This window comes from Scyliorhinus torazame, chromosome 9, assembly GCF_047496885.1.
Source record: "Scyliorhinus torazame isolate Kashiwa2021f chromosome 9, sScyTor2.1, whole genome shotgun sequence".
NCBI classification, from domain to species: Eukaryota; Metazoa; Chordata; class Chondrichthyes; order Carcharhiniformes; family Scyliorhinidae; genus Scyliorhinus; species Scyliorhinus torazame.
The window spans coordinates 164,914,269-164,929,834 of NC_092715.1; the positions used below are offsets into that span (position 1 = coordinate 164,914,269).

At 50.0% G+C, this 15,566-nt stretch overlaps 1 protein-coding gene across 2 annotated transcripts in view; it reads right to left on the reverse strand.

Annotated features, from left to right (window-relative positions):
* fancc (FA complementation group C) overlaps nucleotides 1-15,566 on the reverse strand; it is a 274,053-nt gene that overhangs the window by 71,897 nt on the left and 186,590 nt on the right. For both annotated transcript variants that reach the window (XM_072516728.1, XM_072516729.1), the window contains exon 9: nucleotides 14,833-14,888. In XM_072516728.1, coding sequence (XP_072372829.1) covers nucleotides 14,833-14,888 — 56 coding nt within the window. The remainder of the gene's footprint in view (nucleotides 1-14,832; nucleotides 14,889-15,566) is intronic.

Below are 15,566 nucleotides of genomic sequence, written 5' to 3' on the forward strand. Positions count from 1 at the left end.
AAGGCACCATAAAACAAAGCTCCACAGAAATATTACGGTCAAAATGACATTACAATCAAGGACTGGATTCAGCAACCGTTTTAGTTATTAAAGTTCAATGTGGATCCATGTGATACAAATCAGGTACTCCAAGTTAAGTGGCTTTCGGGATGGTATGATTTGTTTCACCCTCTCGAGGGGGTCAAGATTCTACTCTTGACCACTACCCAATGACCCATCCTAGGTGTACGTACGGATGCTGGGTGAAGGCAGGGTTGGGCTTAGCTACAACACTGATGATCTGCAAATACTATCTTGGCTTATGCGTGGAAAGTGACCACTACAGTGAGACACCAGAAGAATCAATCTTTCAGAAAGGATGGGCCAACAGTAAAAGGAAAAAAGTGACTGAAAAGAGCACAGATTCAACGTTGTGTAAAGAATGACCAGAAACCACCAATACTTTCTTTATCATCACAACTGACCTGCACATTAAATAAAGCAATCAATTTCTGATACCATGAAGAGCTTATTTCTGTTGGCATCAGTAATGATTAAGTCACCAATAACTCACACAAATGACGTGCATGTTAAAGCTTAATCTGATTTGCGGATACAACACATTTTAATCAGGCATGATTTGAAGAATAAGTTTTGAATTTTGATACAGCATCCACCTGATAGAATGGGTCAGATAAAGTGCCATATTTTTGTCCAAAACACAGCTAAGAGTCAGGGTGCCAGAATTGGGTCTGGACGGGACGTGGCCAGTAGATCCCAGGAGAGGCCTCTCTCAGGATCCCCGACAGTCGTTACACTTCACGAGATTTAACACGATCTCGTGGGCAGCACGGTAGCACAAGAGGCTAGCACTGTGGCTTCACAGCACCAGGGTCCCAGGTTCAATTCCCCGCTGGGTCACTGTCTGTGAAGAGTCTGCATGTTCTCCCCGTGTCTGCGTGGGTTTTCTCCGGGTACTCCGGTTTCCTCCCACAGTCCAAAGACGTGCAGGTTAGGTGGATTGGCCATGATAAATTGCCCGTAGTGGCCAAAAAGGTTAGATGGGGTTATTGGGTTACAGGGATAGTGTAGCCATCTAAATTGGCCAACTCCCGATTTAAAATGGCAAACGGCAAAGGCTGATGGGAAAGTCACCCAACACAGACAGAAACCAGCAGGTACAGGTTTGCTGTGTATTTAACTCTGCAAAAGGCCAGACAGCATCGATACCAGCGACCATCAGCATAATAATGTAGCAGCCATCTACATACTGATGAGCAATCCCCGGGGACAATAGCAACATTTGGGACACACAAAATTAAGCCAGACTCCCCGGCGCCAGCAGGAGCCAACACAAAAGAGGTTAACGAACACCTCAAGACCGCCCATTGATCAGGGAACCGCTCCAGTATTGGAGAAATCGAACCAAGCGATTGGGACAAAGTCCAATCACTTGGAACCAGGTACAGGGTCCACCCCGAAAGGCAGGAAGACCCTGGGGACTATAAAGTTAAGCCCCCAAGTTCAACTCGCTCTCTTCGTCCTGCCCGGGTCACCCAGCAACGCGAGCCAACTTTGACTGTGACCGGTGCAGTGACCACCGAAATAAGTAAGTCTTAATTCAACTCTCGCTACGAGATAGGCGCTCCTAGCTACCAATCTGTACCAACTTCGAATACCGCAAACTCAGAACCCGAACGAAAGGCCATTTGTTCCCCTGGCCTGGTGGGCCAGTCCGAAGTTAAGTATAGGCCTGTTAGTTGTAGAAGTAGCTTAGACGTAGAATTTGTGCATGAGTAGCGATTACTGTGTATAATAAATGTGCTTTGATTTGAATCTTACTAATCGGTGTATTGAGTTATTGATCATTACTTGGACTTGAACCTCGTGGCGGTATCATAAAGATACCTGGCGACTCGAGAACAAAGGTAATAAAACAGAGAAATTGAACCAACCGGAAAGCTAGCAATAGGGTGGAAATGAGGGCTTAAGTGGGTCGGTGCAGACTCAATGGGCCGAATGGCCTCCTTCTACACTGTATGTTCTATCTTCTAAGGTCCAGCATAATCCACGCACAATGGGCAGGACCCAGAGTTAAGAGTTAAGTGAGTTTAGAAGTTCACTTAACTGTGCCAATGCAAGGGCAGCACTTTATTGGAGTGGTAGCACTGCTGCCTCACGTTGCCGAGGTCCCAGGTTCGATCCCAGCTATGGGTCACTGTCCGTGTGGAGTTTGCACATTCTCCCCATTTATGGGGGTTTCGCCCCCACAACCCAAAGATGTGCAGGGTAGGTGGATTGGCCACGCTAAATTGCCCCTTAATTGGAAAAAAATTAAATGGGCACTCTAAATTTATAAAAGGAAAACAAAACTGTGCCAATGCCAGACCGAACTGGCTCCCGGTCTCGCAAAGGAGACCCCAGCCGGGTGCCGTTTCGCACTGGTCCCCACAAATGGGGATTGGATTTGTTTATTGTCACGTGTACCGAGGTACAGTGAAAAGCATGTTTCTGCGAGCAGCTCAAGCAGATCATTTAGTACATGAAAAAGAAAGAAAATACATAACAGGGCAACACAAGGTACACAATGTAACTACATAAACACCGGCATTGGGTGAAGCATAGAGTGTAGTATTAATCAAGTCAGTCCATAAGAGGGTCGTTTAGGAGTCTGGTAACAATGGGGAAGAAGCTGTTTTTGAATTTGTTTGTGCGTGTTGTCAGACTTTTTAATCTCCTGCCTGATGGAAGAAGTTGAAAGAGTGAGTAAGCCGTATGGGAGGGGTCTTTGATTATGCTGCCCGCTTTCCCCAGGCAGCGGGAGGTGTAGATGGAGTCAATGGATGGGAGGCAGGTTCGTGTGATGGATTGCGTTGTATTCACGACTCTCTGAAGTTTCTTGCGGTCTTGGGCCGAGCAGTTGCCATACCAGGCTGTGATGCAACCAGATAGGATGCTTTCTATGGTGCATCTGTCAACTTTGGTAAGAGTCAGTGTAGACATGCCGAATTTCCTTAGTTTCCTGATGAAGTATAGGCGCTGTTGTGCTTTCTTGGTGGTAGCATCGACGTGGGTGGACCAAGACAGATTTATCGTGATGTGCACATCTAGGAATTTGAAGCTGTCAACCATTTCCACCTCGGCCCCGTTGATGCAGACAGGTGTGTGTACAATACTTTGCTTCCTCTTTAGTTTTCTGGCATTGAGGATAGATTGTTGTCACTACACCACTCCACTAGGTTCGCTATCTCCCGCCTGTATTCTGACTCGTCGTTATTCGAGATCCGACCCACTATGGTGGTGTCGTCAACAAACTTGGCGATGGAGTTGGAACCAAATTTTGCCAGGCAATCATGTGTGTATAGGGAGTATAGTAGGGGGCTAAGTATGCAGCCTTGCGGGGGACTATTGAGGACTATCGTGGAGGAGGTGTTGTTGTTTATTCTTACTGATTGTGGTCTGTGGGTCAGAAAGTCGAGGATCCAGTTACAGAGTGAGGAGCCACGTCCCAGGTTTTGGAGCATTGATATGAGCTTGACTGAGTTATGCTGTTGAAGGTGGTGCTATTAATAGTCAATAAATAGGACTCTGCATTTAAGGGGGTCTCCCAAGCAATCAGAGGCCTCGGGTGGTTGGTATCTGTGGTAGTATGTATTGGGGGTCATGTGGGACTGGAAGCCCTAATGTCATTGGCTGACAGATCCCGGGTCCTGGTTGGCCGTTGACCTCTAGCTCCGCCCTGAAGGCGGAGTATAAGAAGCCGGAGTCTTCCCCCGCAAGCCAGTTTACTATCGAGCTGCAGGGGAACAGACATGCTTAATAAAGCCTCATCGACTTCACTCTATTCGTCTCACGGAGTCTTTGTGCGCTACAATTTATTAAGCGTGCCTAAAAAGGACTATGGAGCTCAGGATCATTCCGGAATGCCTGAGGATCAGCCCCCACGCAGTGAACGCGGCAGCAGCCTTCAAGCACTGGCAGACTTGCTTCGAGGCCTACCTCAGAACGACCACCGGCCGGGTCACAGAAGACCAAAAACTGCAGGTCCTGCACTCGAGGGTGAGCACGGAGATTTTCTCCCTCATCGAAGACTCGGAGGATTTCCAGACGGCGTTCGCAGCACTGAAAAGTCTCTATGTCCGCCCAGTTAACCAAATCTACGCTCGCTACCAGCTCGCGACGAGACGGCAAGCTCCCGGAGAATCGATGGACGAATTCTACGCCGCGCTGCTGATTTTGGGACGAGCCTGCAGCTGCCCGTCGGTGAACGCAAACGAACACACGGACATGTTCATGCGCGATGCTTTTGTGGCAGGTATGCAATCCTCCCAAATCCGCCAAAGACTTCTAGAAAAAGAGTCGCTAGGACTCTCAGAGGCACGGGCCCTAGCAGCCTCCCTAGACGTGGCCGCGCGTAATACCCGCGCCTACCGCCCCGACCGCGCGGCAACCCATTGGGCCCCGTATGTACCCGTCGCAGCAAACTCCCTAACCACCCCCCCCCCGGACACCCCACAGGCTTGCGCTGTCCAAACGCCGAGTCGCACCGGGGGCGCCCGCTGTTATTTCTGCGGCCAGGTGAAACACCCCCGACAGCGCTGCCCGGCCCGCGCAGCTATCTGCAAAAGCTGCGGGAAAAAGGGCCATTATGCGGTTGTGCGCCGGTCCCGCGAGGTCGCCGCTGTCCCGGGAGCACAGGGAGCCCTGCGAGCAGTTTATGCGCCCCAACCCCCCCAGCACGCCATGTACGACCCGCAGGCGCAGCCGCTCTGGGTCCCGACCACCGCGGTCCCGGGAGAACTGGGAGCTCTGCACGCCGCTTACGCTCCCCAACCCCCCTCCCCGCAGCCCATGTATGACCCACCGCCGGCGCTACCGCTTTGGGTCCCGGCCAACACTCCACGGAGAGGAGGGAGTTTTGCGCGTCCCTAACGCCACCCTAACCCCCACCCCGGACCCGCCAGCGCCACCTACTTGGGCCCCGACCACCGCTGTCCCCGGTGAGGGAGCTCCGTGCGGTCCTAGCGCTCGCGGTCCTAGCGCTCCCCAGCCCCCCCAGCACACCATGTGCGACCCGCAGACGCCGCCATTTTGGGTTCCGGCCACCACGAGGGGAGGAGGGGCGCCGATGTGCGACCCGCAGACGCTGCCATTTTGGGTCCCGGCCACCACGAGGGGAGGAGGGGCGCCGCCATCTTGGACCGCCCCAGACCTGTACGACGCGTGGGGGCGGCCATTTTGTCCACCCCCGCCGCCATCTTGTGACCCCCCAGCCATGTGCGATGTATGGGGGCGGCCATTTTGTCCATCCCCGACGCCATCTTGGACGGCAACAACGGACCCCACTCCACTACTACAACCACGTCTCGCTTCAATTACGCTCGATCAAGCTCGGCCCCGGACACTCCAGACGACGACGACAACGGTGCTAATAAACGGCCACGAGACGCCATGCCTAGTCGACTCCGGGAGCACGGAGAGCTTTATACACCCCGACACGGTAAGACGCTGTTCCTTGACCACCTATCCCAGCGCACAAAAGATTTCCCTAGCTGCAGGATCCCACTCCGTACAGACCAGGGATTCTGCATAGTTACCCTAACGGTGCAGGGGAGGGAGTTCAAAAACTACAAACTAAACGTCCTTCCCCAACTCTGTGCCCCCACCTTGCTGGGATTAGATTTCCAATGCAATCTACAGAGCCTTACGTTCAAATTCGGCGGCCCAATACCCCCACTCACTATCTGCGGCCTCGCAACCCTCAAGGTGCAACCCCCGTCCTTGTTTGCAAACCCCGGATTGCAAACCCGTCGCCACTAGGAGCAGACGGTACAGCGCCCAGGACCGGACCTTCATTCGGTCCGAAGTCCAGCGGCTACTAAAGGAGGGCATAATCCAGGCCAGCAATAGTCCCTGGAGAGCGGAGGTGGTAGTAATGAAGACAGGGGAGAAACAAAGGATGGTCATTGACTATAGCCAGACCATCAACAGGTACACACAACTAGACGCGTACCCTCTCCCCCGCATATCCGACATGGTCAACCGGATTGCCCAATATAAAGTCTTCTCCACCGTGGACCTCAAGTCCGCTTACCATCAGCTCCCCATCCGCCCAAGTGACCGCAAGTACACAGCCTTCGAGGCAGACAGGCGATTATACCATTTCCTACGGGTCCCTTTTGGCGTCACAAACGGGGTCTCGGTCTTCCAACGGGAGATGGACCGAATGGTTGATCAACATGGGTTGCGGGCCACGTTCCCGTATCTCGACAATGTAACCATCTGCGGCCACGATCAGCAGGACCACGACGCCAACCTCCAAAAATTCCTCCAGACCGCCAAAGCCTTGAACCTCACGTACAACGAGGACAAGTGCGTTTTTAGCACCGATCGGCTAGCCATTCTGGGCTACGTAGTGCGCAATGGGATAATAGGCCCCGACCCCGAACGTATGCGCGCACTCATGGAATTTCCTCTCCCGCACTGCCCAAAAGCCCTGAAACGCTGCTTGGGGTTCTTTTCATACTACGCCCAGTGGGTCCCCCAGTACGCAGACAAGGCCCGCCCCCAATACAGACCACGACCTTCCCTCTGTCGACAGAGGCTTGCCAGGCCTTCAGCCGCATCAAAGCGGATATCGCAAAGGCCACGATGCGCGCCATCGACGAGTCCCTCCCCTTCCAGGTCGAGAGCCTCCGACGTAGCTCTAGCGGCCACCCTTAACCAAGCGGGCAGACCCGTGGCCTTTTTCTCCCGGACCCTCCACGCCTCAGAAATCCGCCACTCTTCAGTAGAAAAGGAAGCCCAAGCCATAGTGGAAGCTGTGCGACATTGGAGGCATTACCTGGCCGGCAGGAGATTCACTCTCCTCACGGACCAACGGTCGGTAGTCTTCATGTTCGATAATGCACAGCGGGGCAAAATCAAAAACGACAAGATCTTAAGGTGGAGGATCGAGCTCTCCACCTTCAACTATGAGATTTTGTATCGTCCCGGAAAGCTGAACGAGCCGTCCGATGCCCTATCCCGCGGCACATGTGCCAACGCACAAATTAACCGCCTCCAAACCCTCCACGAGGACCTCTGCCACCCGGGGGTCACTCGGTTTTACCACTTCATCAAGTCCCGCAATCTCCCATACTCTTTAGAGGAGGTCCGTACAGTCACAAGGGACTGCCACATCTGCACGGAATGCAAGCCGCATTTTTTCAGGCCAGATGGAGCGCACCTGATTAAGGCTTCCCGCCCCTTTGAACGCCTCAGTCTCGATTTCAAAGGGCCCCTCCCCTCCACCGACCGCAACGCATATTTTCTTAATGTGGTGGACAAATACTCCCGCTTCCCTTTTGCCATTCCCTGTTCTGACATGACCGCGGCCACAGTCATTAAAGCCCTGAACAGCATCTTCACACTGTTCGGTTACCCCGCTTACGTCCACAGCGACAGGGGGTCCTCTTTCATGAGTGACGAGCTGCGCCAGTTCCTGCTCAGCAAGGGCATAGCCTCAAGCAGGACGACCAGCTACAACCCCCGGGGGAACGGGCAAGTAAAGAGGGAGAACAGCACGGTCTGGAAGGCCGTCCTGGCCCTACGGTCCAGGGACCTCCCAGTTTCACGGTGGCAGGAGGTCCTCCCGGACGCTCTCCACTCCATCCGGTCGTTATTATGTACGAGCACTAATCAAACGTCTCATGAGCGTCTCCTTGTTTTCCCTAGGAGGTCCTCCTCTGGAACGTCGCTGCCGACCTGGCTGGCGGCCCCAGGACCCATCCTGCTCCGAAAGCATGTGCGGGCACATAAGGCGGACCCGTTGGTCGAAAGGGTTCACCTCCTCCACGCGAACCCCCAGTACGCCTACGTGGAGTACCCCGACGGCCGACAGGACACGGTCTCCCTGCGGGATCTGGCGCCCGCCGGCAACACGCACACCCCCCCGACACCATCAACCCAACCCCCCCCCCCCCCTTCCTGCCACCACCGCACCCCGCGACCGCCCCCTTCCCAGGAGGATCGGTTCCCCTCCCCTCAGCACCGACCAAGAATAAAGCCCAAGCTGAAACCGTAAGGCTCCTGGAGGCGACAACACCGGTACAAGCACCACCACCACCGGGGCCGAGGCGATCGACATGGACGACCAGGCGTCGATCTAAAACTAAATATGGACTTTTCACAAGAACATTTTGCTTTTCTTCCCATACCCTCTGTAAATAGTTGCAACAGGACAAAATTGTACAATACTGTATTGCCTTGTGAATGTTTTTTTTTCCTCCCAGGACCAGCCCTGTAAACCCTTACCACCATACGAAGCGTCACCCCGCCGGGTTCATTTTTGACAAGGGGTGAATGTGGTAGTATGTATTGGGGGTCATGTGGGACTGGAAGCCCTAATGTCATTGGCTGACAGATCCCGGGTCCTGGTTGGCCGTTGACCTCTAGCTCCGCCCTGAAGGCGGAGTATAAGAAGCCGGAGTCTTCCCCCGCAGGCCAGTTTACTATCGAGCTGCGGGGGAACAGACACGCTTAATAAAGCCTCATCGACTTCACTCTATTCGTCTCACGGAGTCTTTGTGCGCTACAGTATCTGGGCAGGATGGCCCCTTGGCACTGAAGCCACCTGTGCACCCTGGCAGTGCCATATGGGTGGCACTGGCAGTGTGCCGGGTGGCACTACCAGGCTGGCAGGAGCACTTGCAGAGTACCAGTAAAATGGTGCCTAGGTGTCACTTTGGCTGCACCGAGGATCGGGCCCTGGGTTGCCCTGCCCATAAGAAGTGGGGTGCGGGGAACTCGAGGACCCCCTCAACAGGTGGGTTGGGGCATCGTTGGGGGGAGGGAGGGTGGTCCTGGGCACACATTAGGGAGGATTGAGAGATCGGGGCGGCAATTCTCTTCCTGCACTGCAGTGTTCGTCAGTGCAGGAAATGCGACTGAGTGCGACCTCAGCAGGGCATTCCCTGTTGATGCCAAAAAAAAGACACTGCCGTTAGATAGCGGGGTCGCTCCCGGTGACAACCCATCTAATGCCCCCTGGGGTAGACTCTTTTTTTCCATTAGATCGCGCCCACAATCTTGAATTTTCTCAGGACACCCTAAATTGCTTTACAACCAAAGCATTCATTTGAATTTAAAGTTCAGTCACTGTTGGCAACTAATTTCTGTGCAGCAAGATCTCAGTGGAAAATGACTAACCAGATTGTCTGTCTTGATGGTGTTGGTTGAAGATCTAATGGCAGAATACCTGGAGAACCCTCTGCTCCTTTTCAAATCATAAGTGAAGGGGCAGAGCCATGTGTCATCAGTGGAAGTTGGGGATGGCACGGTAGCGCAGTGGTTAGCACCGATTAATGATCTGGAAGAAGGAACTGAAGGCTCTGTTGCTAAGTTTGCAGATGATACAAAGATCTGTAGAGGGACAGGTAGTATTCAGGAAGCAAGCGGGCTGCAGAAGGACTGAGACAGGCTAGGAGAGTGGGCAAAGAAGTAGCAGATGGAATACAATGTGGAAAAGTGTGAGGTTATACATTTTGGAAGGAGAAATGGAGGCACAGACTATTTTCTAAATGGGAAGATGCTTGGGAAATCAGAAGTACAAAGGGACTTGGGAGTCCTTGTTCAAGATTCTCTTAAGATTAACATGCAGGTTCAGTTGGCAGTTAGGAAGGCTAATGCAATGTTAGCATTCATGTCGAGAGGGCTACAATACAAGACCAGGGATGAACGTCTGAGGCTATATAAGGCTCTGGTCAGACCCCATTTGGAGTATTGGAACAGTTTTGGAACCCGTTTTGGAACCCGTATCTAAGGAAGTATGTGCTGGCCTTGGAAAGGGTCCAGAGGAAGTTCACAAGAATGATCCCTGGAATGAAGAGTTTGTCGTATGAGGAACGGTTGAGGACTCTGGTTCTGTACTCGTTGGAGTTTAGAAGGGTGAGGAGGGATCTTATTGAAACTTACAAGATACTGCGAGGCCTGGATAGAGTGGACATGGAGAGGATGTTTCCACTTGTAGGAAAAACTATAACCAGAGGACACAGTCTCAGACTAAAGGGACGATCCTTTAAAACAGAGATGAGGAGGAATTTCTTCAGCCAGAGGGTGGTGAATTTATGGAACTCTTTGTCGATAAGGCTGTGGAGGCCAAATCACTGAGCGTCTTTAAGACAGAGATCGATAGGTTTTTGATCAAGAAGGGGATCAGGGGTTATGGGGAGAAGGCAGGAGAATGGAGATGAGAAAAATATCAGCCATGATTAAATGGCAGGGGCAGCACGGTGACACAGTGGTTAGCATTGCTGCCTCATGGTGCTGAGGTCCCAGGTTCGATCCTGGCTCTGAGTCACTGTCCGTGTGGAATTTTCACATTCTCCACGTGTTTGCGTGGGTTTCGCCCCCACAACCCAAAAGGTGTGCAGAGTAGGTGGATTGGCCACGCTAAATTGCCCCTTAATTGGGAAAAAAAATATGAATTGGGTACTGTAAATTTTTATTTTTTTTAAATGATTAAATGGCGGAGCAGACTCGATGGGCCGAGTGGCCTAATTCTGCTCATAAGTCTTATGGTGGTGAGGACCCGGGTTCGATCCGCATATTTCCTTGCCGCTATTGGCAATGCCGCCATCGCCATAGCCCTCAAGCTGGACCCCCTACAGAATTCTTCCTCCATCCTGACCCAGTCTGCCCACTCTCCTTCCCACCACCATCGCACCTTCTCCACCCTGTGTAATGTAGCACGTTCGGCAATGTCAACCCTCCCTTCTGTCTCTGTAACAGAGTCCTCTTAACCCATGGCACCTTCCCTACCCATACAAAGTCTGAGATAATCATATCCAGTTTTCGAAAGTATGGACGTGTCTAGAATATGAACAGGAACCTCGGCAGAATGTTCATCTTCACCACTCGGACCCTCCATGCCAGAGTTAGGTGCAATGTGTCCCACCTCTTCAGATCCTCCCTAACCTTCTCCACCAGCTTTGTTAAATTCCATTTTATGTACCATCGCCCATTCCGTCGCCACCTGAATCCCCAGTTATCTAAACCTGTCTCTGGCACATTGAATGGCAGGCCCCCTAGGTTGGCTCTCCGACCCAACTCGTTCACCGGGAACACTTCACTTTTCCCTACGTTTAGCTTATACCCTGAGAACGCCCCAAACTTCCCCAACAGGCCCATGATTCTCGCCATGCTCTCCAGTGGGTCCAAGACATATGCGTATAGTCCCCTCGTGATCACCTGCCACTCTGTTGACCCCCTAAGAGCCATTGCCAGAGACGCTATCACTATCGCAAGCAACAGCGGTGACAGCGGACACCCCTGCCTTGTTCCCGAGCAGTCCAAAGTTTTGTGAGCCCATGTTGTTAGTCCGCACACTCGCCTTCTGTGCCACGTATAATAGGCACACCCATGCTACAAACTCCGACCCAAAACCCAACCTTCTGAGGACCTCAAACAGGTACCGCCAATCCACCCGATCAAATGCCTTCTCCGCGTCTATTGATACCACTACCTCTGGTTCTCGAGCTCTCGACGGGGTCATGATCACATTTAACAGCCTCCTTATATTACTAAAGAGCTGCCTAACCTTTGAGAAACCTGTCTGGTCCTCTGCAACCATCCCCGGAACATGTCCTTTTAGCCACCAACTTAGCCAGCACTTTTGCATCCGTATTTAACAACGATATGGGCCTATTCCACCCACTTTTTTGGTATTAATCTGATCGTTGCCTGCGTCATCGTCTCCAGCAATTCCCCTTCTCCAACGTCTCATTAAACGCCCCCAAGAGATGAAATGAAATGAAATGAAAATCGCTTATTGTCACAAGTAGGCTTCAAATGAAGTTACTGTGAAACGCCCCTAGTCGCCACATTCCGGCGCCTGTTCGGGGAGGCTGGCACGGGAATTGAACCGTGCTGCTGGCCTGCCTTGGTCTGCTTTCAAAGCCAGCGATTTAGCCCTGTGCTAAACCAGCCCCTAAGATGTGGCGCCAGGTCTGTCGCAAACTCCTTATACAATTCCAACGGGTAACCATTGGGCCCCGGGGCCTTCCCTGACTTCATACGCCTTATACTGTCCATATACTAAATCGTATGAATGAAAAGGAATTCAGCAAAACCAATCAGAAATACCTCACAGAAAGATACCTTGTATTTTGGAATTAAAAAATTTCAAAAGATTTCGACGTTCTTAATTGCAAATATCTGCTCAGCTCCCCAGTGCAGGAAGTGAGCTAAATGCGACCTCAGTGGGGAGTTCCTGACCGAAGCCAGAAAAAACAACAGAGTCCCATTTGATAGCGGGATTGCTCACGGCACCTATATGTTCCCAAAATGGGACTCTGTTTTTGCCTGTTAAATTGCGCTTGCCATTTTTCTCATGTATCCCCTTCTCTCAAAGTTTGCTCCCTGCAGCTCTTTCTTGAATTCAAGAGCCCATTATGTGATGATATGCATAAAGCAAGTTTGCACATAATGTTATGCATGACCACCGACCACTAGGTGGCAGTGTGAACCTGTAGTTTGGGAGTTAGGAGTAGGTCGTGCTGGAGGACAGATGTATTTTGCAATAGCTCTACCATAGTTGATTAGTGTTAGTAAGTTTCTTATTTTATTTATCCTAGTTATCTTCTCACGCAGTTGTTCTAAAATAAATTATTTAAACTAGATGTTCTGTAGTTCATCATTCACTTCGGCCAGTCTACAGAACATGTGATGGTACCAGGATTGATGGTTTACTAAGAACTCGACGATTCTGTCCGAAAAAATCTGAACCATTAAAGATAACTTTGAAGGATACGGAAGAACACGCATCTTTGCTACTAACCTTGCAAGCTACTGGCATCTGGTGCTCAACGCGCAGTAAAACTTCGAAGTCTGGGATGGAAGGCATCAAGGCACCTCAACAGCTTTGGATTACTGGTAACGTAGATGGGAATTGAAGGGTGTTTAAGCAACAGTTTAAACTCTATGTTGCAGCCTTTGGTCTGCAGGCACAGCCCGATAAGAGATGTATCACGTGGCTGCTCACTGTAGCAGATCCCCAAGCAATTGAAATTTTCAACACTTTTGTCTTTGAAAACGAGGCTGACAGCAAAAGCTTTGACGAAGTTCTTGAACAATTCGATTGGTATCGTTCAGTACCGCTAGTCAATGGCCTCTCGCCTGTTCAAATGTTGATGAACAGGCAGCTTCGAACATCTCTACCTAGTTTCCCTGATGAGCCCCTGAACCACTTGTTAACAAGACAATTGACCTCTCAGAAGAGGGGGCAGAAGGGATTCTATGATAGGTCTGCCAAAAGACTTCAACCTCTGCAGCCAGAGGATATGGTGAGAGTAGAAGACTCCAAAGGAAATGGATGGTCTAAACAGGTGAAGGTACTGCGACAAGCAGGTCCAAACTCGTATATTATTATGACGGATGAAGGTGCTGTCTTGAGAAGGAATAGAAGAGCTTTGCTCAAAGTACAGCAACTGTTTGTAATGCAACCATCAGAAGAAGCATGCAACAGCCCCAAAACATCTGAAGAACATATGGAACAAATACAACAAGAGGGTGATGCATCAATACTTTTACCATAGAATTTACAGTGCAGAAGGAGGCCATTCAGCCCATCGAGTCTGCACCGGCTCTTGGAAAGAGCTCCCTACCCAAGGTCAACACCTCCACCCTATCCCCATAACCCAGTAACCCCACCCAACACTAAGGGCAATTTTGGACACTAAGGGCAATTTATCATGGCCAATCCACCTAACCTGCACATCTTTGGACTGTGGGAGGAAAACGGAGCACCCGGAGGAAACCCACGCACACACGGGGAGGATGTGCAGACTCCGCACAGACAGTGACCCAAGCCGGAATCGAACCTGGGACCCTGGAGCTGTGAAGCAATTGTGCTATCCACAATGCTACCGTGCTGCCCCTTGAAGAACATCAAACTCAAGCAACAAGCACTAAAGAACATGAAGAACCGTTGCAAGTTCAGCAGACACTGAGAGGGTCGACAAGGATAAGGTGCAAGCCAGAAAGATTGAACTTGTGAAAGACTGTAAAAATTCTGAACATGTAAATAGTTATGCATATCATGGTGAAATATAATAAAGTAATTTAATGTATGTAAATAATTTCATTTTCCAAAAGAAAGGGGATGTGATAATATGCAAAAAGCAAGTTTGTGCATAATGTTATGCATGACCTCTGACCACCAGGTGGCAGTGTAAACACACTCCATGACCCTGTAGTCTGGTAGTTGGGAGTATTTAGTGATGGAGGATAGGCGTATTTTGCAGTAGCTCTACCATTGTTGATTAGTGATAGTAGTTTATATTTTATTTATCCTAGTTATCTTATCACGCAGTTGTTCCATAATAAATTATTTAAACTGGATGATGTAGTTCATCATTCGCTTCAGCCAGTCTACAGAACATGACATATTACTCTGCTACTTTCTTCATTTAGGAGAATTTCTGTCGCCCCTGACTTTTATCCTTTGCTTGGAACTGTCTTTTCCCTTCCCTGGTTTAGGACCTTCCCCCATGTCCTACTCCCTGGAACACCTCCAAGATAATGGCTCAGGTTACCTGACCTGCATTTACATGTCATTATGTTTTGTTTTCTCTGCACAGGCGCGCAGGGCCGGTCTCTGATCTGAAGAACATAAAATAAAACTGCGCATGCGCAGCCACTTTCCATCTTGTACATGCGCAGGAGGCCCGAGATTCGTCAGGAATCAAGAGTTCCTGACCTATGAACTAAAGAAGGGAAGTATTTGAGTTTCAGACTTTAGAGGGTTACAGACATAAGGAGGGACAAGGTCAATCAATTTGTACAAAACAACTTACCTGTTTAAATTAATCTTACCTGAAAAAATCATCAATTACCCTGAATAACGAAGGATGACAGGCTGCAGCTTTAGGCTGTAATTAAAAAAATAATGTCCACTATCATAAATCTTGCTTCCGTATAAATCACTATTGGTTGCTTTAATGATTGCACACTTAACATCACAAATTTTGTGTTCTTTTCGTACAAACTCCAAGAAAGTTAGCATTTAAAATATTTACATTGAAATAGATTGGACATGCTGAAAATAGGCAGGTTGTTCACAGTCGGGTACATGTTGAATTTCAATGAACAGTTCCGTTGATGTTCCATTTAAAATCCACAGTATTTTGAATTAGTGAATTCCACAGACTCTGCTGGATGAATAGCCAAAGTTCACAATTTAGGCAAAAAGTGGATATTCTTGAGTTTTCTCGAAAACACAAGTGAAAGCAATTTAATTCCAAGAGGGAAATAATATCTGGCCCCCAAAGCGAGCTTCTGAGCCCATACATTTTCCATCAAAGATCACCCATTTTCAACTTTCAACTCAGCAAGATTGTCTGCCTTCACCTTTACTTCATTGTCTGCTGCTGAAACTTTTGACGATATGTTTATCGAACCAGACCTGACTACTCAAATACTTTCCTTGCCAGCCTCTCACCCCTTCCCTCTGTATTTTCTCACTCATCCAAAACTATGCTGTTCATATATTATTCTGTTCCAAATTCCCATTCTGGAATTTCCTCCCTAAACTCCTTCACTTTGCCACC